Here is a 25,808-nt window from a genome sequence, read left to right as displayed (position 1 = left end):
CGAGCCCACCAATTCCCAGCTCCCCACGATCTAGCTCAAGTCTTTGCTTCCCATCTCATTCCCTGCATATTTTCCCCATAACTCGCCATAACTCTTTTTTGACTCTTTCCCACACTTCTCCCCTGAGCCAGTATCCTGGCTGGGTGCATCTATCTTCTTGGTCTCCTTTACAAGAGGTTCACGAGGGTAAAGCCCCATCTTCTCCCCCAGAGATCTGCAACTTACTCTTCACAGCCGTCCTTATTCTGGAAGTGTTCTGAGAACCTGCTGATGGTACTCTTAATGGTCCCCAGTCACTCACCAACACCCACTGTCCTCCTGGTTGTTGACAACTCAACCATCCATACACATGGGGCGGGGGACACAAAAATAAAAGACCATGTGTTCCATGAGTTAAATGGCACCATGGAGAAAAGGATCAGGTACAAGAATGCTGTTGGATAGGAGGAATAATTGCTGGTGTTCTATGGCACAGCGGGATAATTATAGTCAACAATAATCAATGGCACATTTGAAAATACTAATAGAAAATATTCTGAGTGTTCCCAACACAAAGAAATGTTGACTGTCTGAGGAGGCAGACATTTGCATCACCCTGACCATTACACATCCTACATATAGAACTGTCACACTGTAGACCACAAACACGCACAATTACTATGTGTCAGTTAAAAATAAAAATATACTAGAGAAATAAATGAATCAACAAACAGGGGAATGCTTCCAGATCAAAACAGACTGAAAAGGTTTAACCAAATGCAGCCTGCAAGGCTTACTTAGAAGCTGGTTTGGAAAAAGAAAAATACATTTCTGTACCAATTAAAGAAAACTGAATACAGGTTAATACTATGGGGTCTTTGGAGGAGTTTTTGATGGAAGCTATGTAAGTGGGCCCTTGTCCTTCAGAGATACGGGCGAAGTACTTACCAGCAAAGTATCAAGATGTCTAGAGCTAAAAGTAGTTTAGCCAAATATTAAGGTAATAAGTTAATCATTAAACCAAAGAGAAGTGCTTATGGATATGGTTACAGTTCTTTCAACTACTGATTGTGTGTAAAGTTTTCAAAAAAAAATGGGCAAAGGGATGAATATGATCAAAACCCATGGTACAAAATTGTCAAGGGACTAATCAAACATTAATGTGTGTGTTCTCAAATGCTTGCTCCAGGGCTAGCAAGACAGCTCGGAGGCTAACGTGCTTGCCACAGAAGCGTGAGGACTGTGAAGACTGGAGTGTAGATCCCCGGAAATCTTGCATGCTGAGTGGGTGTGGTGGTCTGCTTGTAATTGTAGCCTGAGAAGACACAGAGAAGCTCCCCAGAGCAAACTGGCTAGCGTGACCAGGCTTGACTGCGAGCAGCCTCCGTGAAGCAGGCAGAAAAGTGATGGAAGATGATTCCTGACATCAGCTTGGGGCTTCCCACAGGCATGCGTGCACACACATGTGTCTATCACATGCAAAAGCGTGTGCACCTACAGACACATGTGCAAATGTCTCTGTTACATGCTTCATGTATCACAACAGACCAGATAAGGCAAACAAAAGACCATCTTAAACTTTATAAGGTTCACATAGGTGTGTCATCGGGCATTTTGTTTTAGTTTGTTTTTGGTTTTGTTTTCTCATTAAATGGTCCTACTAATTTTATCGAAGCTAATAGGGATAAAAGGTTTGGCTTCACAACACAATTAATGACAATGGGATATTGTGTACTTCGAATGAGACAACAGCAGGGAGCAGGAAACTGAGCTACTGTTCATCTGTAGAGTGTATAATTTCCCTCAGTAAGTGAGGAAAGGATTGTAAAACATCCCGATGTTTACTTGCGCAAAGCATGCCGCCATATATTTCCTTTATGCGTCTGTTCACATTGATATGCCAGTCTCAGACCCTAAGTCCCTGGGAGGCAAGGACAATATTTATCCAAATCACAGCTCATCCCCAGCATGATGCCATGGCCAAACAAATGTTTCAGACAGCAATTAAGAAGCTTATGGTGATGGTGTTGTGAAATGAGCGTGTGCCTTGTCACTCCATACCCTGAGCCCCAAAATCTCGGAGGGCTCTCCTGCCGGCGGTGAAACTCAGCATGGCCCAATAGCCTGGTACCTGCAAATCCTCCTCCTGGAGCCGCTCCAAATAGGCCAGCATCTGCTCCTTCTCCTGTTCACGGTGCTCTGCAAGCAGCGATCGCTCCTCTTCGTTCTTTTTTATCTGTTCCACAATGTGCCGTTTTCCCCTGGGAGGAAACAGGACCAGAGTGACTCTGAGATCGAGAGTCCAAGTTTCCACCCCCACTTCTACCCACACAGTCGACGGGAGGTCTCACAGACATCGTTTGACAAGTGTCCCTTTGACACACTGACGCTTCCTGCGCTAAAGTCCTTTTCTTGAGTGTCCAGGGCCAGAAGCGCTCAGTTTGCTGTGTTCTAGTTCCAATTCTAGTTCTAATCCTTGCCTGCTATTCCTCTTCTTTATCTGTCTGCCCAGGAGTTACCCTGCATCCTAACCCATCTCTCCCTTCTAGCATTTAACAAGCTTCTGGAATGCAGCTTTCCCCCAAGTCTAATGATGTGGGAAGGCGGCATCCTCCCCCAGCTTCACAGGGCATTGTAGAGTTTCAAAGCCCAGGATCTCGAGTTCCTTTAGCGCCTCTCCTCTGTCATCTCCCAACTCTCATGCCTACTCTGCCCACTGTCTTTTTGTGTACATTCTTTCACTGAGGGCTCTCAGCTGCTGATAGACAGGGCTGAACCCCGAGCTTCGCTCAGCAAAGCCCTCCTCTCAATAGTAAATACAGGGCTACTCCATCTACAATCAGTGCTTCCTGCCAAGTGACCCCAGGGTGCTGGAAGTGTAACATCTAGAGCCTATGGCCTGAGGAAAGGCTGCAGGAATGGGAGAAGACAAGGCAAAGATATGAATCAAGGAGAAATGTTCAACTCATATTCAGATGCTGAATGCTTCGTATGACAGATGATGTAAGGAGGGGCAGAAGGAGTTGCCTGGAAAGAGGGTGTAAGATCAATCAGTGTGAGATCAATCGGTGTGAAGATCAGGTCAGGACACTAGAGCTGCCTAACAAGGCAGAGAGTTCCTTCATTAGGTCTGCTTATAAAGACTTTGTAGATATAGGGAGAGGAAAGCAGAGTGGATGACAGGAAGCACTAAGAACGGACACGGAATTGGAGTCTACAGAGAAGCACCCATTACAATCCTGTAAACAAGCTTTCCAGGTTGTATGATTCCCTGTAACATTCCGTAAGGGATGAGAGACACTGGAGCCTCACCACCATCTCTCGGGTCTTCCCTTTGCTGGGCTACCTGGACCTGAAGATACACGGGAAGGACTTAGGAAGGGGAGCTGCCAAACTCACATCTTCACCTACCGTATTCTTTCCTCCTTCCTCTTCCTTTCCCGATCCTTCTGCCTTTGGAGGGATTTCTGCCGGTCTTCTTCCATCATCTGATCCAACCGCTTCTCCTCCTCTTCCAGTTCCTTTCGTATCTGCTGCTTCTCCAGGATCTGGGCATCCCGGATTGCGTGGCACTTGGCATTCAGAATAATCTAAGGAGTGAGGGAAAAGATTGTGGCATTAGACCCTGGGGGGTAAGGTTAAGGAAGGAGGCATTATGTGTGTGTGGAAATCTAAGGGGGCAAAAATGGAAGCAGAATGTTACTGAACGTGCTGGAGATGGGCAGGGTCCATCACAAGCTCAGAGAAAAAGAGAAAATTTTTTCACTCACTTCTTAACATAGTATAGTTCAAATATTTATCAGCTTCTTATTAGGCACTAAGGTTTATTCGAGGAGAGACAGCATCACTCAGTATTGTAGAGTTTGAGAGGTGATGAATCAGTATTCTGAAATACGATGAAGATCATGATATTCACCTACATAAACACACACCAAATCTCCATGAGACTTTACCAGTTCCTTTGCAGGGACCCAGGAACGCCATGTTATGCTTAGGTGAGTCAAGCTCTTTGAGCAGAAATCAAACCACTAGGTTTTTTTTTTTTAATCGAGAAGAACCCAACATGACATAAAAGAAATGAAAAACCACGGTGTCATTATTAAGACCCAGAATGTAAGAGTTCGGGAAAAATAAAAGCAGGTATGAATGGAGATGATTTAATACCTAAGAGATGGGAATCAGAGATGAAGGGGTTGGGGAGTCAATAAGGGAACCGCACACAAATGAATTTCAGAATAGAATTGCAAATGAGCCCCTGATCTTTACGCTTTCTGCTAAAAAAAAAAAAAAAAAAAAGCTCTGGGCACTTCAAAAAGAATCTGATTGTCTGCACCATCAACAGGGCCAGACTTGAACTACCAGAATAAAAATAAAAGTGAGATTCTTATCAACCCCGGCTCACAAAGGCTGTCCTACATCCTGGCTTATTTAATACTGTCAATAATTCTGCTCTATAGTGTTGCCGTCACTATTTTACACACGGACTCAATGAGGCTCTGGGAGGGCAAGTGACTTGCTCCAGTCAACCAGCAAGCAGGTCAGTCCTCCTCCTCCTGCCAGCCCCGCCCACAGCAGTCCCTCCCCGAGTCCAGCCGGTTAAGACAAAGAGGGAGTGGCAGTGAGTCCTCAGATAAAAGGGGGAGACCCACCTTGCTCATGTCCTTAAGCTCCTCCTCCTGCTCCATGCGAAGCTTGTTGGCTCTCTGCAGAAGGTTCTGGGCCCGCTCCTTAGCCACCTCCTCCAGGTCACTCAGCTTCTTGTTGTTGCTCCAGGCCATTTCTTTCTGCTTCATGATCTTCTTGCGGATTGTCACTGCTTCCTAAGGGACAGCAGCCTGCATTGGTGGGGGTTATGCCCTGTGAACTTGTCTGCCACAGGTAACCTGGGAAGCTTTCGCCTCAGTCCATCACTGTGTCGCAGCCGAGAGGTTTCACAGCCCGGTTTTGTTCGTTCTCCCAGTGGCCCACGTAGCCCTCCCGTATCTCAGGGGTTTCCTTCCAGTCTTCCTTGTCCAACATTTCTCATTTAAATGCATATGCACACCTTATTTTAGCATGCCTTAACTGGGTTTATCCCCTCTGGGACGAGAAGCTGGCCTCCCCCTATACTTTCCTATCCTGCCACCCCTCCACCAAGCACAAGGCTATGAAGGTGAGTTACCAAGATGGCTTCCTTCTCCTTCTTGAAGGCCTGCTCTTTGGCCTCCAATTCTTCTTTTGTCAGGACTTGGGATGCCCATTTGATCCGCTCAAACTCCTCAGGGCTGATGATTAGAGATTCCCCAGAGGGGTCCTCTGTAGGAACACTGACACGGGAATGACCAGGGTTAGGGAGGAGAGCAGGCCCCAAGCTCCCACACTCTCTTCTCCCCATACTATGCTGAGGGAGGAGAGTCAGCAACTTCATGGACCACTGGAGTGAAGGGTTTCAGGTAAGAAGTAAGTGATGCTGCAGATTAAAAAGAGACATTTTACACCTTTCTCTCTATGATCTGTCTCATAAGCTGCATTCGCTGTGTAACTGTCCAGGACCCTTCCTTGTGTTTATGTATGGCCACGCTGCCCCCAAGCAATTTCCCTCGGAACCCCACCACATTCTGACTCCATTTTACTGCCCACATCAGGACCAATGGTGCAGGGTGTGTTTCAAGCTTCTTCAGGATGAAGCTCTATCTCTGCCCCAGAGTTTGGTACTTAGCATTCACAATAACGCTGCTGAGTTGGACTTTGAAAACAGATTATTCCCGATACATAAAGTATAAGGGAATGCTCGGTGAGGTTGAAATGGGTGCTGGTGGGAAATCTAAATCTTCCTGCCCATCCAGCCTAGATAGAAGCTTTGAACCCTAAATATTAATTAAAAACTCTGATCGACAGCTGCCGGAGACATGTCTCTTGAACTCTCCTTGTAGCTACCCAAATGCATTCAACAAACCTATAGCTAATTATAATGATTAGAAACAAATAACATACATTACGGGTGGGGGAGGGAGCAGCCGAGAGGTGGGAATAAGGCCACTTCTGGGCGAGGTCATTTAACAGGGGCATGGCCAGAAGATGCAGATGATCTGAGGCCGGACGTGAAATCTCGTCTATTAAAACTAGTGGGGGTTGTCCAAGAAGTAGATTTACAGATTAGTCAAGGTCCTACACTACACCAAGTAGTGTGGCCCCAAACAACCAAAGGTATGAAGGGACCAAGAGCAACCTGGATCTATGACAATGGACCGGAAACACCACCAGTGTGTCTGCAGAGAGACCACTCCAGGAAGCAGCACCAGCCCTCTGAAGGCTCCTGCCCACATGAGGCTGTCAGATGCTCAGATTGGCCAGTCTCAGCCAGACAAAGGCTGTAGTTAAACCCAGCTCCTTCACTGGGATCCAGCTGTGTCTCTTCAGCTTAAGCCATGAGTCAAGGGCTTCGAATTCTGGGAACTGACGTCATTCATCATTCAGCAATGGAGCCAGAGTGGTAGAAATGGGTAGAGAGTGTTAAGCATTAAACACAGTGCTAAATCACCAAACACAGCACTGGCTCCTGGCACTTAGGAGGAGTCCAGTGGCGCTGCTCCAGACAGGCAGTAAGACTGATGTAACCCCAGAGGAACCTGGAGAGGCCCTGTGAATTTCCTCTGATAGCCACGCAGTCTGGGAAGGAGCCAGGGTGCTAATTAGGCATCTGCTCAGTTTCCCTTCGCTTTGGATTCCTGATGGAGGCAGAAGGAAATGACTCATCTGGTTCACTTCCCTTCTCCGCCAGCACTGCTGAAGACCAAGAAGCATTGCCCCCCTAGGCCAGTTACTTTTAGAGCCCAAAGCTCATCCTAAGAAAGGGAGGAGAGAGAAACTTTGGAGTGAAGGGCAGTGTACTGGTAACCACGAAGGGGAAAAGAAAAGGCCAAGAAGGAGAAGAAGGAACTCTCAAACAGCACATCATGGTTCTTTTCTCTTTCACATGTAGACATGTGCACGTCCGTACATTCATGCCTGTGATCATGGAAATGGAGGACTTTAAGGAAGGAAGAGATTTTAAGTAGAAGAAGGGAACTATAAGGATATTGGCATGTATGTGTCATGATAGCAGAACAGGACTATTTGGAGGAAGAAGGGAACCCTGAAGAAGGGAAGAGGGAGGACAGGAAGGCACTGGGGAAAGGACAAATAAGAACAAAGTATACAGATATAAGAAAATGTCACAATGAAACCCATTTATGTGCATATTAACCAAAAAAAGATTTAAAAAATATCTATACAGGGCAAGCAAAAAAAAAAAAAAAACTAAAAAGTAAAAGAAAAGAGGAGAGGAGTGACTAGGAAGGCAGCTGGAATTGGGCTGGCTGGATGGCCCAGCCTGGTTTCCCCATCACCCTGCGCAGAGGCACTGGCTGAGCCCAGAACCCAGGACTAGGCTGTGGGGACTCACATGAGTTCTCGGACCATGTCTCGGGTGATGAGCTGGATTGTCTCTGGCTTGTGGTCCAGACCCAGAGCAGTGAGAGATTTCTGGACAGCATGCTTATCACGGAGCAGCACAATAGGGCTGTCGCTCCTGCCCTGGGGTGCAGGCTACAAGATCAGAAAGGAAGACTTTGAAGCAGGTCACTACACTTCCCACTGACCCATCCTAACCTCAGGGGTAGCTTCCCTGGGGCTTCCACCCCATCCAGCCATGCGGGTGCCAAGGGGAGCTGGCTCTGATAGAGACTGCTGGACATCAAGGCTAGGGCATTGTAGTGCCTTCTATTCTCGGACAGGCATTCCTCTTGAGGATGCCAGAGACTGTGCCAAGGGGTGGGGAGGAGAGGGGGGTGACAGCGTGTATCTATCCTTATGTTAAAATGCTTAGGAATGAAAACAAAAATTCTGATGTGTAGCTATCTCTTTATGAACATTTCTGCTCTTGTGAAATTCTTGGACTACAATGAGTTTGAAGCAATACATGTTACAGATTAATCTACTCTTTAGGATTAGTAATTTGTAACCTTTTCTAATGATTAATGATTTAAAAAAAAAAAAAAGCCATATTGAGGGAGTTAGACATGCTAAGTGGCCTAACAGGAACCTGTCTTTAAAATCTAAAGTATTTGGGCCAAGCTTGGTGGCACACACCTGTGATCCCAGCAACTGGGAGGCAGGGGCAGGAGGAAGGCTAGTGTGAAGCCAGCCTAGGCTACACAGCAAGACTCTTAGCAAAGGGAAAGTGCTTAAGGAGATCACCGAGGATTTAGCAAAATGAGCACAGATCGGGTGTGTGATGGTTTTTCAGATCTTTTTCCAACTGTGAAAGAATTATCGAAAAAATACAATCACGCATTTCAGGGAATTTCTAAACACAGGAAAATGGAGGCGCTATAAATGCAGTAACTGACACCTGCCTGGTGTCTATGGGGGTGGCTTGTTCGCTTTTTACTGTCCCCTGAGCACTGCTGCCACCTGCTGTCCATCTCTGCTTCCGGAAGGGCACGACTCAGTCACGCCACAGGCCACTTCTGCCCCCTACCGCCCACTTCCTGGACTCTCTTCTACCCATGAGGCCAAAGAACTTCTGGGGGGGGGGGGCAGGACACAACTAATCCAGGAGCACTTGGCCATTTCCCACGCTCCTTCGACTAGAAACTTCCAGTAGGACCCTTCCCCTCAAAAAGGGTCTCTAAGGGTAATTATAAAATTGCCTCCTTTTGATTCTTGCCTTTACCAAGGGGGAAACTACCGCAGAGTGGAAAATCTTCCAAGGGACCCTCAGGAAAGCCGTCTTCAACACACAGTGAGGCCAACAAAGAGCAGGAACAGACACCAGCTCTCTACTCCCCAGCCCACCTACGCTTCCAAAAGTATCACTTCTTTCTCCCCTCGGCTCTTCCGCTCTCTTAACCCCTCCCTGCTCAGCTCTCCAAGTCTCACTCTTTTTGCCTCCTTCCCATCATCCATCACAGGCACCAAAACTGTTCCAAACAACTCACTCCTCTCCTTCTCTGCACTCCAGGAATTGCCATCATCCTAGTCTGGGTCAGTCTTGCTTGTCTCCCCAAGCTAAGCAACTGTTTTAGTTCAGCACCGGAAGCCGACAAAGGAAGGTTGTTTGTGTTGTTTTGTACTCTGATGCTGTGAAGATGTGGGAATTTTCAGGGGTGAGGAACCAGGTACCTCTGCTTTAGAACATACTAGATGTCAGAGCTGGACAGCTAGGGATGCAGAACTTCCCTTTTTTCCTTTGGGGTGAAATCTCTGTGGCTAGCACAATCTTCATCCTAAGCAAACTGGTCTAGACCACTGCTGTCTGGGGGCGGCTACCGGTGGGGGACCTGCCAATGATTGGTTACCTTGACACCTCCAAAAAGACTCTCATCGACCTCGGAGTTCACGGCTTTGGTCCGATAGCGAGTCCTATTCCGCGACCTGTTGGAGGCAGTGGAGGCAGAGCTTGAAGCATCCCCTGTACTTAGTGGCTGCAGGGAGACACAGAGGATTGGACATCAGTATCCAGTGACATCCAGACCACAGGCCACAAACGTTTCTCTAGCTTGTGATGAGGGCTTGAAGGGTGATTGTGTGGGGAAACCTCTTGCAGAAAGTATCTGTATGGGCCCTGAAATGCAGGGGCACGACATCCCCGAGGGGGACGGGAATCTCTTGGCGAGGTGCACCAGCTCTACCAAAGACCATTTCTGTCGTCTTGGGAGCTGATGAAGCCAAGTCAGTCACAAGGTACAGATGAAAGGATGGAGGAAAAGACGCCAAGAGGAATAGAGTAACACTGTACTCCATTGCCTGCCCCGCTGTGGCAATTCCCACAAGAATGGCCTTGAGAGGCGGCTGCACGTGCTCTCTTCACTACCATCTTCATAGCCAAGCTCTAGGCCCCCTTCACTAAGGACATACCACAAAAGGAAATAAAAGATGTAGACATTCATTTGGGCCACGGCTCGGCCTGTGATGACTGACAAACTTTAGGTAGTGGATAAACGATGGTTGATTACCCACTACAATCAGACAAAATTAACCACAGTGTAATATACACCATACCATTCAATGTGCCCATAGCGTCCTATGTTTGGCAGATTTCCCGACACCACCCCCTCCGCGACGCACACACACACCCACTAACAACTGTGAGAGACAAAGCTCATTCCCAACAACAAAAGCTGCACACATCCTGTATGCCTTCCTAGTCAAGCAGGGGACCTAAGCTGAGCCAAGAAGATGCCCCCGACCTGACAGCGGCTAGAGAACCGGTGATGCAAGACGCAGAACAAGCAAAGCTTTTCTGACACGCATGGCGAGAGCAGCCACAGTCAGCATCTGGGGCGACGCTGATAAGGACACCGCCAGCACGCAAAGCTAGCACTGCTGGGGAGCACGCGCCAGAGCAGTTCCCGGTCTTGATTTTGGCCTTGGTTACAGCTGAAGAGGCACCCTCTGTTCCTATTTTCCAAACCTGGCTTCCCGCTGGAGCAAAATCAGCGGGCTTTCCTAAATCCTCTCAGGGTGTTCCATCCCACTTAAACAAGAGTTCTCATTCTGCTGCCTACACCCAAGAGCCCAGCTAATCACAACCTCCAGTCCCAGCGGTCAGTCCAGCTTTGGCTCGGCCCCTGAGAGTAGCTATCTGCATCCAGGAAGCCGTTTCTGCAATGACTTCTGGATAACGGTAGCCTTAATCTAAAGCTGATTCATACATTACTTTGGAGGAGCCCACACCCGCCTCGACAAAGTGCCGTAAGCTGAGCTATCTTGGGGAAATGGTCTAGACACCCTGAGTCCACCTCCAAGTCTGGGAATCAGAAGCCACCAGGGGGATAGAGTAAATAGAGACGTGGACTTCGCAGTCCAGTCCAGCTCACTAAACACTGGCCAGTGTTTTACAAGCTCTCAGTGAGATGCCGTTAAAGTCCGCCTTCCAGTCCCTGTAGCACCTGTGTCAGGGTTTTACCCTAAACTGGGCAATCATTCTCTGGCTGGCTCTCTACCAAACTATGAGAACAGCTGGGTGTGCCTTCGCCTCACTGCCTGGCACCGCTAGCATAGGCTTACAGAGGGAGCCCCCCCCCTTTATGTTTTCATGACAGCAGAACAAACAAGCTTGGATTTATTGAAAGGTAAATATGGTAGCCCCAGCCAGGTAATGGTGGTACATGCCCAGAACTTGGAAGGCAGAGGCAGGTGGATCTCAATGAGTTCAAGGCCAACCTGGTCTACAAAGCGAGTTCCAGGGCAGCCGGAACTGTTACACAGAGAAACCCTATCTCAAATACATATATATGGCAGCCCCAAAGATGCCGCATAGCAGCCTCTGACTGGCTGTTAATTGGTGGCGATGAGGAACATGCTCCCATTTCCACTGAAAATAGAACAAGAGAAATGAACAGAAACTTCAGTAGATAGACTAAGCATGGTGGGGGAGGGAGGAAGGATAACAAAGGGTGGGGTTTAAGTTCTCTATGTGATTACGGGAAAAGTGCAGGACCTGGCACAGAGTAGGAACCCAACTTACATGTGATGCAAAACAAGGAAAGAAATTAAACAAAGTGGCCACGCAAGGAGTCTAGACCAGACTGAGACGGGTGTCTCTGGGAAATGCTTGTCTGACTCCAAGCCACTCCGCCATTCCACGTTTTCCAGGTTACGTATGCGGTCTGCACTGTGAATAATAATGTATATGAAAGGGCTCCGGAGTACAGATGGAAAGTATTATTATTGTTTTCGCATCTGTTTTCCTGTTTCTTTTCAAGGGCTCCTTGTGTGTGGCATTGTGCACCAGACTATAGGTCCCTCAAGGCAGGGACCGTCTCCCCTTTCCTGTGTCCTTGGTACCCAAGTTGGAGGAAGTCACCACAGGAAATAATCCACTGCCTGAACCTAGAAGTCGGAACAGAGGAAGGAAAGCAAATGACCACAGAAAAAATAGCCACTGAGCAGGCCCAGGGGAAGCTATGAGCACTAGTGTTGGGTATCTAAAAAACCCTCATTTGAGAACCGCTGACTTCAAAGCCACAAACCTTACCCCAGGGCTAGAATAACCAATTTTGCCAAGAGTAACAAGAACTAGGGAGGTCACTGTGTAAACACACTAGGAAAAAAAAATGAAGAACCAAGCAGAAATGGAAAGTTGGATCCCTCTGGACCGGAGGCAGTAGCCAAGTGGTCCTCTTAGGAGGTAAAGGGTTGGTTTTATTTCTTGCGAGACCAAATAAATATCCCCACAACTCCGAGCTGTGGCTAGGCAGGAGCTGCCTGCCCCTGCTTGGAAAGAGACAGTGTTGGAAGGAAAAGCAGTTTGCTCCAGCTGCCAACAGCTGAGAAGTGGTGGTGGGGGGGGTAGCGATGGGGAAGACAAAGATTGATCAGGAAACAGATAAACATACAGGCCCTGCGTTAATATGCTGATTGTGGTAATCCAGCAGCCCCTTTCTATTTATAAACCATCTCGTCCCAGGAGCATGCGAATCTGTTCCAAACAAAGGTGCTCTAAAGGAGACGCTGAGGCAGAAAGATTAAGTCAAATGGACAGAGTTTAAATAGGGAGATCTCCATAATATACGAATGTTGCATGGGACGAGCCTCTTGTTCATCCCGGCCGCCCAGAACCGAAATAATCACACAGAAACTGTATTCAATAAATCACTGTTTGACCCATTAGCTCTAGCTTCTTATCGGTTAACTCCTACATCTTAATTTAACCCATTTCTATTAATCTGTATATTACCACAAGGTCGTGGCCCACTAGCAAAATTCCAGCATGTCTATCTCCGGCGAAGGATCCATGGCGTCCCCCTGACTCTGCCTTCCTTTCTCCCAGCATGCCATTTAGTCCCCACCACCATCTACCTAAGTTCTCCCTATCAACAGGCCAAGGCAGTTTCTTTATTCATTAATAGTAATCACAGCACACAGAGGGGACTCCCACATCATATGAAGTCTTTAAGAAACATGTCTTTTTCGATAAGATAGGGAGGAAGATGTGAGAGGAATGGGGGAGGGGCCTGAAATGACTAAACCTCATTATATAACTATAAAACTGTCAAAATTTTATTGACGAAAAATACATTCTAAGAAATATGTAAGTATTCCTGTGGAAATATTGGTAGAGAGGGCTGGCTTAGTTGCAAAATGCTTGTTGCACAAAGGCGTGAGGGCCTGAGTTTGGCTCTCGGATGCTCAGGGAAAAGCCGAGCATAGCATCACACATCTGTGATTATGCCCCCCTCCGCCTGCACTTCAGGTGGATATTACCATCTGAAGCTGTTTCTCTTATTGAGCAATTTTCTGCAACGAGTAGGTAACTATTTAATGATCAAGAAACCTAACAATAAAATAAAAGCAATAGCAAAATAATCTTCCTAGGTGAAAACCAAGTATAACCGGGGGGCAGGCACCTGATTCTGAAGGCGAGATCGTGCAGCCCTTAAAACATGAACTCGGTTTTGTTTATATAGATGGTGGGATCTGGGGTGTCCGGCTTAAACTCAGCAAGCCGGTGCTAGCAGGGACTGGAATGGGTTGGTGTGGAGTTTCCCTGACGTAAGTCCAACACCTGTCAACTGAACAAAGACAGGCTCATTCTTAGATGTCCTTTCTACTCTGAGAGCTAGTTCCTCTTACAGACAGACAACAGGGGCTGGCAAAGTTAGACTTCAGATCCTTTTCCATAGACTTGGCTACTAAGGAAGGAAGAACTCCCACACACATCAGGCCCCTTGCCTTCCACACTGAGTGATCCAGCCGATTGTCCTCTATTTTTAAGTGGACAAGATTGCCCATCTGCGGAGGATCGCCTAAACATTACAGCAGAGTTGGCTCTGAGGCTCCTGCCCCTCCCTCTAGAGGATGATATCAATTATTATCTTTTGAAGTGATTAATAGCCTGTCTACGATTCTCCCTGCCACCACCTCTTCTCATTCCTCCATCCTCTCAAAAAAAAAAAAACCCACAAAACAACACCAACAAAAAAAAAATCTTTTCTGAGTAGCACTATAGACACACACACTCACTCATGCGCACACTTGACCTGCTGGGGATTATTCAAACCCACTATCTTCCCAACATATCTCTATACCCATTCCTATCCAAAGGATTTTATAAGGGTCAAGTAACTCAGCCAGAGCCTTGTCCCGAATGGTCTTTGTGTGGGAATCTCTGGGCTTTGGGAGCTATGCAGCCCATGTGTCTAACTAGTCCAGTTGGAACTTACTGACTCATGAATACTTGAGGAAAGGATACTTTTAAAACAGGAGCCACGAGTTAACATCTAGCACTTGTCCTTAGATATCAGGCACGGTGTCAGGTCATCACACACACACACACACACACACACACTGTTGAGCTGAGAGGAGACATCGAATAAAATGTACAACTGAAAGGCTGAAAGGGATCCCCATCGCTCCATTTTGGAGCGTCCCCAAAAGTTGGCAACTTGAAGACTTACTTCCTTCATAATAAACCAGCTTCTTCTGAAATCCACGAAAGCAAGTCAGCCTCTGAGTCTAAAGTGTGTCCACAAATACAACCCAATTGCCCCACTTAGCCACTCAGGTTGCCAGACATTCTAAGTAAGTTCCAGTAACTGTATGCTCCAACACCTGTCCGCAGCCTCCCCTTAGCCCCTCAGAACCAAGACGCTCAGGCCCAGGCTTTCATGGCTCCTACCAGATCTCGCTGGTCTTCTCAATCTACGGCCATGGCAGCTCAAGGAGTCTCAGGACTGTCCGGCTTATCCCCATCATTCCCCAGGACTTTGTAAACCTCCACATTCATTCATCTGTTCGTTCATTTATTCAGCAATCTATTCATTCATTCACAAATGCTTACGGCGTGCCCACCGAATGATCCTAAACCATTCTCACACAAGTGAGAGCCGCGGCTCTTCTGGAACATTGGGTGCCTTTCCTGTGATCACTGGTGAGCCGCATAGTCGCCGAGCCCATCGTCTGGCCTTATCGGAGCTTTTCTCCACATCACATCCCACAACCCAAAGGACCCAGCCCAATAGATGGGGAAAGGTGCAGCACGCCCCCATTCAACCCCACCCGAGGTTGCCAGCCAGTAAGTAATAAGTCTCTTGAATCCGCCTCTGGACTTCCTTTACTCGGTTTCCACTGTGGTCCTGTCCTCCCTCCCAGAACTTCCTGTCCTCCCCAGCCTCTCAGAGAAAACCCCAGCTTTCCCAATCCACTACAGGACTCAGGAACTATAGCGTCAGAGCCTCACCATCTCTGCAGCCGCTTCAGCTGCAGGCGCTTTCACCAGCTCCGCGGGAGCTGACGCGTTACCTTAGCAACCAAGAACCCGCAGTTCGCGGTTTAGCCCTGCCCCCTGTCCCGCCCCTTCCAATTCCTGGGACAGTCACAAGGTAGTTTAAAAGCAGGAACCCTTTCCCTCAAGTTTTTCCAGCCCTACAGAGGATCAGGAATGAGGCTCTTGAACGTTGAGACCCTCGGATACGCCCCTAACGTCCACTTTGGCTTTCCTTCAGTTTAAGTCAGGCTCAAACTTTAAAGGACCTACTTTCCATGGGCCCAGGAGGGCTCAACTATAACGGAGCCCAACAGCCAGGCGGATAGTGGTTTTTCCCTCACAGACCCTTCCACCCACCCTAGGTTACCATGGTTACTGCTACGGGTTTCCAGGAGGAGCCAAACCAAACCTGATGAGAGTTCAGGCTGCTGAGAAGCCAGCAGCATTAAACCAAACAAATTTCACAGTAGGAGGGACTCTGACTAGACCAAGGAACGACCTAGCCCTGAAGACGTGTATGTAGTCTCACGAGCTCTGAGATCCATGGAGAATTTATTGAAACCACAGGAGTCAGAGACAGGAAGTTCAAAACCTGCCTCGGCAACATTATAGCACGCTCCATCCAATAAATACGTAAATCCTACCTAAACCGCATCAAAATCCATAGCTCCATCTTAGGGGGGCTGCCTTTCACCTACTGTGAATGTTTTCAGGAGCTTAAGATTCACCCAGTTTGGTCTTGTTCCCCCATGCCTCCCCATCTGCAGGACGGAACTGAGTTGACCTGGGATCCTGCATGCCCCACACCTCACAAAATCGCCCACCAACCAGGTGAGGGCTTTTTTGTTTTGGTTTGCTTTTTGTTTGTTTGTTTCTCAGAGTTTTATTTTCTGAGCTCTGGGTCTCTCCAAGCCTCCAAATCTCCCTCCAAACTCTGACCCTTAATCCAACCTAAGCATCGGAAAATGGTTGACAAGCCCTGGGGAGTAGAGGAAGGAAGACAGGGCCAACTACCCACCCCCCCACCCCCACCTACACCACTTTCACCCGGACCACTTCCACCACCTCCTCCTCCTCCTCTTCCACCACCACCAATTCCACCCACTGCTGCTGCTGCCTCTGCTGCTGTTTTAATCCAGAAAGCTGCAGAGTTCATTCCCTGGATTCTTCCACTCTTATCTCCTTGGAATCCAATTAGTAACCACACCTCCCTGAGGTAGCTATTAGCCCCCACCACCACCAAAGATGAAAGTCAGGCCGAGAGAGGCAACTGCAAAACAAGGCATGTGTTCCTTTCACGACTCAGACTGCCAGCTAAAGGGAAGGTGTAAAGGCAGGGAGGGGTGGTGACAGAGTGCGCCCTAAGGAAATCACGCCCCAGTGTTGCGTCTGAATGTGCCTCACAGTGAACAGTGCCTTTACTCCAGGCGCTTAAGGCTCATAGCAAAGCCCTGAGCAATACGTCTGCTTATTCATGTCTTTGTGCAACGTCAGTTGATTTAAAGAAACATTTATTCTGGATTCCATGACACATGATGGTGTGGTTTCCATCACTTGCATGTACAGTTAAGACTCTCCTTTAATAGGAAAGCTTCCTAGAGCGCTCCTCCCACCAGGCTACTAAGTCAACCTATTGGACATCCAGGCCTCAAGTTATCAGCCATAGTCTCCATATGGCTGTGTTGTGAGGCCTGATGCAACAATCCAAAATTGGGTTTGGGTTAGGGGTGGGGGGGAACAAGGTTGGGAATGAACAAAGCCAGAAGCCAGTCTGTGAAAACTATTCCTCTAAACCATCAGTGCTGTAAAGCCGTAAACATGGACATGGGAAGCTGGATCATTGGATAAAACTGTGCCACACAAGCCTGAAGGGCAGAGTTAAGTTCCTGAAAATCCACATAAATTCCTGATGGGCAGGGCAGGTATGACAGTCCCTAATCTCAGGAGGCAGAGATGGGCTCTCAGAGCAAGATGGCTTCCTTGATCAACAGAATCAGCAAATTCTGGGTTTAAGTGAGAGACCTTGCTTCACTATATAAGGAGGAGAGACTGAGGAGGATAACCAACACTAACCTCTAGTCTCTGCACGCATGCACACTCATGCAGTGTATCTGAACACATATGTAAGCACACATACACACATACATGCACACTTACGCAGTGTATCTGAACACATATGCAAGCACATATACACACATGCATGCACACTTATACAATGGAACTGAACACACATGCAAGCATACATACACGCATACACACCACACACACACAAGTAAAAATAGGACAAAATGTTAAGTGGGGATTCCACTTTTATATTAATTTCTAGTAAAAACCAAAGTTCTTTGTGTCTAAAAAGAGACACAACAATATAACATATATAGTTATATGTACATCGTATGGTTCATTAGAGAAAAGCTGCCCTCAGGGCACCCAAACCAGTTGGCTACTTGCGTTTCTCCTTCGCTGACGTTTTCTCTTTGCGTTTCCTTATTACAGTTCCTGAAATACACCTGTCACCCAGATTTTCCTACACATAATGAGGCAGGCAGTGTTCTCATTTTAAAACTACCCAAGTCCTGCGTATTAGTGTTCCACAGCTGCTGTAACAAATCACCATGACTTTAGTAGTTTAAATAACCACGAATTTATTACAGTCTTAGTTTGATGTGGGTCTCACTGGGCTAAAATCAAAGTATCAGTAGGGATGCCCTCCTCTTAAAGGTTCTGGTGTTCCCCAGGCCGCCCCTTTCCCTTGGCCCGTGACGGCTTCCACTCTCCACAAAGGCAACATTGTTGACTGTTTCCAGCAATTCTGCAAGTCACACCTCCCTCTGCTGGGGAAAGGTTTTCAGGACGCTGTCCACCCAGAACCAGTGAAGATCACCCCCATCTCAGGCTCCCTAACTTCATCATTTCTGCAAAACCTCTTTTGCCATGAAGGTTAGTATTCACAAGTTCTGGGGATAAAGAGTTGAACAGCTTGGGCAGTGTGTCAGAAGGGTGTGTTTCATTCTGCCTACCACACCATGAAATATAGCAAGGATATTTTAAGGACTCTCTGACATATTTTCTTCTTAAATTTTTTTGAAGACTTTTCTTATTTATTTTCATGTGCGAGAGTATTATATGATTAAATTGTTTGTGCAATGCATGCCTGCAGTACCCCTGGGAGCCAGAAGATGGCATTGGATCCCCTGGAACTAGAGTTACATCTGCCCTGTGGGTGCTGGGAATCAAACCACAGACCTATCTCTCCATACCTTGCAATATACTTCCAAAGATTTGAAAAATAAAATAAAATTAATTGAAAATACTGAATCATTGAATAGGCTGCTTTAAACCCCGTTGTAATTTATTTATGTTTTAATTTGGAGCTTCTTTTTTCTTGAAAATAATTTTTAATAAAATATATCCTGACAACAGGTTCCCCTCTCTCATCTCTTCCCAGATCCTTCCCACTTCCCCACCACCCTTCCAACTCCACACTTTACTTCTCTCTCTCTCGTTAGAAAACAAGTGAATATAATAAATAAATAAGTAATAAATAAAATAAAAAGGAAGAAAGAAAAAGCATGAGAAACACACATGTACACACTAAATAAAAATAAATAAATAAATAAATAAATAACAAAACTCAGCTGGGTGATAGTGACACACACCTTTAATCCCAGCACTTGAGAGGCAGAGGCAAGGGCAGGTAGGTCTCTATGAGTTTGAGACCATTCTGGATTCCAGAATTCATGAATTCCAGAACAGCCAGGATTGTTACACAGAGAAACCCTATCTCAAAACAAAAAAACAAAACAAACAAACAAACGAAAATCAGAAACCATAATATACAAGCAAAAGACCAGCAAGGAGGTAAAATGTCCAATATGAGGTCAAAAAAACAAAAAAACAAAAAATGTCATTGAGTTCATTTTGTGTTGTCCATGTAGTGCTGGCCTGGCCTTCCAAGTGATCTGTATACCCAGTGAGACTCTAATGGAGAAACTAATTGTTCCTTTATGACGGGCGGTCAACTGGAGATAGCTTCTTGGTTAGGGATGGGAGCTCATGTCCTCTTTCCACACTTGGCTTGGACCTGTGCAGGCCCTGTGTTCACTGCCACAGTCTCCATGGGTTCATACTGCGTCAGTCCTGTTGTGTCTGGAAGATACTCTTTCCTTGGTGTGTGCGTCAATGCTGTTGTGTCTGGAAGATACTCTTTCCTTGGTGTGAGCTCATGCGTGCGTCAGTGCTGTTGTGTCTGGAAGACATTGTTCCCTGGTGTCACCTATCACCTCTGGCTCTTATGAGCTTTCAGTCTGCTCTTCTGCATAGTCCCCTGTGCCCTAAGGGGAAGGGGTTGATGAGAACATTCCATCTGGACTGATATTTTTATCTATTTATATATTTGTGGCACACACACAAGTGTTTGGACAGGGGTGGGGTGGCATGATTCCCCTGTCTCTGCCTTCCATCTCCATATATGAGTACCATGAATATCAACGTTGGCTACGACATCCAGGGATCAAGCCCAGGACGTCAAGCTTTTGCCTTTTACCCACTATGCAATCTCCTTAAACTGAGGCTCAAACTCAGGGCCTCAGGCAAGGCAGGAAACTGTTCTACCACTGACCTAACTCCCCAGCAGCCTACTTTTCAATCATGCAAGTCAAATTTAAAAGATTTCTGATTTTGATATGTATGAACAATATATTTTTTTCTTACATCATTGAGTGTATATATTTAAATACATTTAAATGAACTTAAAATGGACAGCTCATGAAACAGAAATAGAAAAAACAAGCCCTGAGATCAGTAGGAATTACTTTGAAATTGAGAAGCAAATTAAAACAATTTTTAAATTATACCCAAAAACGGGTAATTCCAAAAGAGGAACAGATTACATTTGGAGGAATAAGAAGACTAAATTTAGGGTGTGTCGTAATCCATTTAACAAGACAAAGGAAATGACACAAACATTGGGAAAATGTTAAATTCCTTGTTGATTTAATACAAAGCGTTGACATTGATAGAGAATGCATGAAACCCATATTAGCACAGCAAGAGGAGGACCAGCGACAATCTGATTAATGAGCATCATCAATTCAAAGAACACTTAAGATTAATTACTGAACAATGCTCTGGAATCCTACAGCTTCTATAAGAAAGAAATTTAATACAAATTTCCCCCAAATTTGACAACAACAATAAAAACCAACATGATTTTGCCTACAACAAACTGTGAAGTGAAACATTCTAATCTATCAATAATAATAAAAAGTGTTGATCAATCCACATCCCAGGAAAGGTTGTGTTTTACTCAGGATGTGAAACCATTATCCTATGTAGAGACCAAGAGGTGGGGCCAAAAGCCATTCACAAAGCATATTGCTCCTCTAGGATGGAGATTTTTTTTGTGACATTTTCCAGAATGCTCAAAAACTTTAAAATTACTCTAGCTTTGTTTATTATCCCAAGTGTTTGTTTCTGTATTTAATTTTGGATTAATAACTTTGTGTTGCTTATCTCAATTGGAGCTTCCAAAACTACATAAGCCTCACAAAACCAAGAACTTTTTTTTTCACAGCAAAACTTGGCCCAAAGCACAGCAGAACCCTACCCTTATCTGGTGAGGCTTCAAGTGGTTACCTCCTCCATCAACCCTGCCCACTCATCCCCCCACATCCTTTTCTTCTTCTTCCAGCTATTTCTACTCACCCATCTTCAGAGTCTTTTCCCATCTACCTTCCCCCATAAACAAACCTCTCACCCTCCTCCACTCTGTCCCATTTTCATCATGTCCTCACCGTCCAGCAAGCCCAGAGGTGAGAGCAAGAGAAGGGGTAAGAGGCTAAGTAGTTAGAAGAAGAGGGAAGTCCACCACTCCCTGGGAAATCCCAGATTAAGGCCTGGGTCACTAGCCAGGGGTCAGGATCCAGGAGAGAAGCCAAGGCAAGGGGCTGGGGCACAGCCTGTCAGTTGGGACTTGTACCTGGAACAGCCTACTCATCCCTCCAAGCCTTAAAGGGTGCCTAGCCAGTCACCCCGCTGGCCCTTGAGATGCTCCCCACACTGCCTGAGGCAGGAGGCACAGGAAGTTTGACTCTATGATGAGTAAGCATATTTAGTTGGAGGAGCCTGGAAGACGTGGTCTAGGGGAGCTATTAAAATAAAGTCTGGCTTCTCACTGAAGCGCATCTCCTGTCTCGGAGCAATGCTGTGCTAATCTCTGTCCTCCCCTTCCTCTGGCCCCTCTGAAAGGCGTGGAGGAACCTGGCCTTCCAGCACGAGGGTGACACACGCTGAAGCTAGACAAGAAAGGAGATAGGATGGGGTTAGCTGGGCATGCGCAGTGAATGCAAGGGGACTCCACTTTCCCGTAGAGGAGTTTGTGCTCCCTGCACAGGGCTCTGGAGCATGGTCTTTCTGAACCCCTATACTCAGACCTAGGCATTCCTGAGGCCAGGAGTCATCTCCATCCCCTGGACCTGTCCCATCATATCACCCCATTCAAGGGTATCCATTTGGTCCTCAGTAAAGCTGTTTCTTCTAAGTCTGGTTCCCAGCCAAAATCCCATTTTAGCAAGCCCGGAGGAAGCTCTCCCATGCTGTGTTCCCTGGGGGAACAGAATGGAAAAGGACAACAGTCATTTGAGAGCCTCCCAAGGCTTGACCCTGGTCTGGGCCTGGTTTCCTCCGGGGAAAGGATAACAGCCCCCACCCCAGGGGGCGGGATATGAAGATAAGACTGTGCTCAAAACTCAGTTTGCAGTCTTTTCTTCCCCAGCCCCCCACGTGCGGGGGCGGGGGGGGGGGGAGTCCTTGTCCTTAACGTAGTACAAACATCAGGACTCAGGAATGGACCTTACCTCCTCTACTAAGCTGCACGAAGCTTGGGAGCTGCGTCACCATCCCCTTTCCTGGAACACTTAAATTCTCCAAACCACCCTAAATTCCTTTGAAATCAAAGTAAGGCTCAAAACATAAATAAGCGCTTAGATGAGCGAATTACTTTCCTTAAATTGCTAACTGCTCCCCATCCCTCTTCAAAACTCCCCTTCTCTTTCCTGTTCTTTACGACTGCCCAAGAGACTCAGCCAAGGCAGGGAGAGAGAAGGGCTGACATAAAACACAGGAAGCAGTCTGGAACCAAACAGAAAGAAGTCCCTAGAACTGGGGAGACAGGAATGTCAGTGTTTGGGTGGAAATGGGGTCCTTAAGTGCTGGAGACTTTGGGTCTAGAGAGGAGAGAGAGGAGCACACGCCATAGGGGATGATGAAGATGAGTTGAGACATCAGTTAGGTGGAGACAGATCCTTTTGAGTCACCACCACCACCCTCCCCCACACCACCATTTGGCAGGTACTCCCAGACCGTAGAGAAAGACATTAATGAAATGGTGCCCCTACCCACCCTCCCAGACTTCTTGAACTTCACACCTCTACCCTCCAATCCATTCAGTACTTGGGCCAATGTTCCCTGGGAGTCCTGGACATGCCTGGCACCAGCTTCCCCTTCTACGTGACCAGTACACAGCCCTGGACTGGGTGGCGGATGCTGAGATAAGGCCAAGGAGGGGGAAAAACGCCAAAGCCAGGAAGTTGCACCGGCTGGTTCCCCTGGCAACCCCACCACAGTCACCAAACAGAGCTAGGGTTGAGGGGGTAGGGACAACAACTGTTCCTGGCTCAGGCCAGCCCTCTTCCAGGACCTCAGTTTTCTTGTTAGAGAAACTTTTTCCAGTCTTCTAGAATATACTGCCTAAAAGTTAAGGAAGAATCCGAGATGCAAATTAAGCTCCACCCAGGTTCTGTGTTTTCAGCTCTAGTAAGTAGGCTGGAATATGCATTGCTCATTGTGTCCCACTGAGTCCCATGCTGGAGTATGAGGATGTCACTTAGAGAATGCTCTGTGTTCAGCAGTTGAAGCTTCTGTCGGTCAGGTTAGGAGGATCCACCAACCTGTGTTCCCTGAAGTACATAGCCAGCCCCAGCTCCAGGGGTGCTGGGCTTTCAACATCAGCTGTTTGGCAGGAGTCTAGAAACCTGGATTCTAGTGCATGCAGCACCAGTTCAAAATCCTGAACTCTGAGCTCCTTCTGGCTTCAACACTTTTTGCTTCTGAGAGCCAGCAGCCGAGGGGAGATGTGTAATGTATGCTCTCTGCTCTCGGGAACCTGAGGACCCCAGGCAAATCACTCACACTCCCTAAGCTTTGCTTTCTCTGTTCTCTCCAAAGGATAGGAAAATATTAAAGCCTTACCAGGAGGTGACAAACCCCTTTGGGATCAATAAACATCCGAGTGTCCTGAAAGCACACCTCTCGGGTATTGTCCCAGTGGTCGCCATGGTTTCTGTCTGCTGGAGGTAAAAATGAGGCTATCTGAGGGAGGTCTAAGAAGGTCAGGCTGCCTTGAGCAGGGAACCTGCAGAAGGCAGGATTAAGAGGCTGCGCCTCAGGCGCTCTTGTCCGTTCCTCTCCAAAGCAGCCAGCTCTCCATTTAACTAGAGAGGTGGCTGCCACGGAGCTGAACTTCCTGTACCTCTTGCCAAGCCTGACCTCTCCCTTCCTCCACTGTGGCCCCGGTCTCCACTCACAGGAAAACCACAGCTCGAGCCAGCTGCGGGCTGAACCCTTCTTCAGGGTCAGTCATTTCACAGGGGAACCCCACAATAGAGAGAGCAGTAGCTTGGCCTTCTGCTCTCTAGAGTTTGGGTTTCAGTTGGTCCATGAGTTTCACTGGGTAGTTACTGCTACTCCGTGAGCTTAAGTGTCCTCCTCTGTAAAATGGGAACGATTCATATTCTATGTTGGCGCCCTCTCTTCGTGGATTTCTCAGCAAGCACATACATGAGTTACTCGTGCTAACCACTGTCTTTCTTAACCCCTTCCTCTCCCCCTCCAAGTTCTACTGTGAATAAGAGTCACAATTTTCAACTTCATTATCTTCTTCTATCCTCATGGCCCTGCCCTTAACCCAGTCCTCACTTCAGCCTGAACCACCACAGCAATCCTTTTCCTAGTTTAGACCATTCTTTACTTGCAGCTTCTTAGAACTTTCTAAACAAAGCACAGTTTACAACTTCGTTGTCTAGCTCGGCATCATTCCGTGGGAAACACCTGGATCCCAGCGTGTGGTAGGCGGAGGCAGGAATACCGCCACAACTTCAAGACCAACCATGTAAGACCCTGTCTCCCGGAAAAGCATCCTGTAACTTCCCTTTAAGCCCTTCCAACGATCTGATCCTCACTTCCCTTCTCAAGCATGTTTCTTAGCATCATCTCTAAATTCAAAGATCTATAGTCCAGTTCGGATCAGCCTCATCTCTGCATCTTACCACACCGTGACTGGGAAGCCTTACCACCCCTGGCCTCCCCATATGCTTCCAGCCACCCATGCATCTCCAGATGTACCATCTTCTGTACACCCAGGTGTACGGTGGGATCCAATTTTTTAACTGGTTTTCTAGTAGGGAAATATAGGGTGTGGTAGGTTCGATGACAATGATGGTGACAATGCTGGTGATGATGGGTCAAGGCACCCATCCTGAAGGTCCCTCAAAGAACTAGCCTAGACCCTCTTACAATGCCACAAGACATGTTTTATAATTGGCTCCTTACTTTTCTTACCGCTTTCAGGCGAGCAGAGATTGCTTGTCTTGTTAATTGCGGGGCTCCCACTGCCAGAAGGCGACAGGTGCCGCAACCTTGAAAAGAAGTTTCAAGGATTGCTCTTTGAAACAATGAAGGAATAAATCCAAACCGCTGAGTTCTTTGCATAGTGTGTGGCAAAACCAATAGTGACTATCATCCGCATCCCCATCATCACGCTACCGTCACTAGAAAACCAACGACTAAAAAGTCAGATCTACCGAAAAGTGGAGTGAAGCAGAATGACGGCCCCGGTGTCTCGGGAAATGTTTCTATCACCTCACCATGCCCACTTCAGGTTCGAGTGATGCTGGCCTGTCTGCCCCTGCTGATCCCTTGCTCTCATCCTCACACCTCTTTGACCGGCCCTTTCCAAAGAAGAAGACTAAGCCCTTCCACCCACCCACACTGGACCTCTGACCACAAAGCCAGTGACTGCTCATTATTACAAAAGTCTCCCTAATGGGCTCCCAGGTTTCCTTGGGTAGATGGGAGGGGGGCAGATAATTCCTGATATAGGTGACCTCTGGTTCCCATGGCATTCAGGAGTTCTCCAGGGTATTGAGTTGACAAGAGAGTCCTCCCATGGAGTCCGGCATGCTTTCCTCAAAGGTATGTGTCACTGACTTCAAGAATCAGCATGGCTCACATCCATGTGTTATTTCCCTTCAGGGCCACATGTATCAATAATTTACCCTGTATGGCCTGCAATAGAACCTCAGTAAGGCAGTAAGTGTTGAAAAACACACACATAAAAAGGCAGGGGGAGTGTATCTGAGCATTCCCAGGCAGAACTGCCCATTTTCCTCCATTAGGAAATGAGATTTGTCCTATTTATTGAAGACATTCCTTCTGACTCTTGAGAGATTCCAGAGGCTAATAACCTTTAGAGGCAAGAGTATCATTTTTCCTTGTCTAACCTAAATTTCTCTAGATGCAACTTTGGGGCATTTTTCTG

General features: G+C 47.1%; 1 protein-coding gene across 3 annotated transcripts in view; it reads right to left on the bottom strand.

Moving 5' to 3' along the window:
* Window positions 1-23,708, bottom strand: part of Cfap45 (cilia and flagella associated protein 45) — a 32,302-nt gene extending 8,594 nt beyond the window's left edge. Inside the window, exons 1-7 of one of the 3 annotated variants that reach the window (XM_050143119.1) lie at window positions 23,462-23,708; window positions 9,300-9,375; window positions 7,403-7,545; window positions 5,141-5,285; window positions 4,629-4,799; window positions 3,391-3,569; window positions 2,111-2,240 (exon numbers count right to left, since the gene is read on the bottom strand). In XM_050143119.1, the coding sequence (XP_049999076.1) occupies window positions 2,111-2,240; window positions 3,391-3,569; window positions 4,629-4,799; window positions 5,141-5,285; window positions 7,403-7,545; window positions 9,300-9,375; window positions 23,462-23,547 (930 nt within the window). In that variant the 5' untranslated portion in view covers window positions 23,548-23,708. Of the gene's footprint in view, window positions 1-2,110; window positions 2,241-3,390; window positions 3,570-4,628; window positions 4,800-5,140; window positions 5,286-7,402; window positions 7,546-9,299; window positions 9,426-15,184; window positions 15,215-23,461 lie in introns of those variants that run through there. The other 2 variants (XM_050143121.1, XM_050143120.1) reach the window with 2 other exon arrangements.
* Between the last annotated feature and the right edge of the window lie 2,100 nt (window positions 23,709-25,808).

Source organism: Alexandromys fortis, unplaced genomic scaffold (assembly GCF_014885135.2).
Source record: "Alexandromys fortis isolate MF-2015 unplaced genomic scaffold, M_Fortis_MF-2015_v1.1 scaffold_51, whole genome shotgun sequence".
In the NCBI taxonomy this organism is placed as follows: Eukaryota; Metazoa; Chordata; class Mammalia; order Rodentia; family Cricetidae; genus Alexandromys; species Alexandromys fortis.
This window is presented reverse-complemented; position numbering and strand designations above follow the sequence as displayed.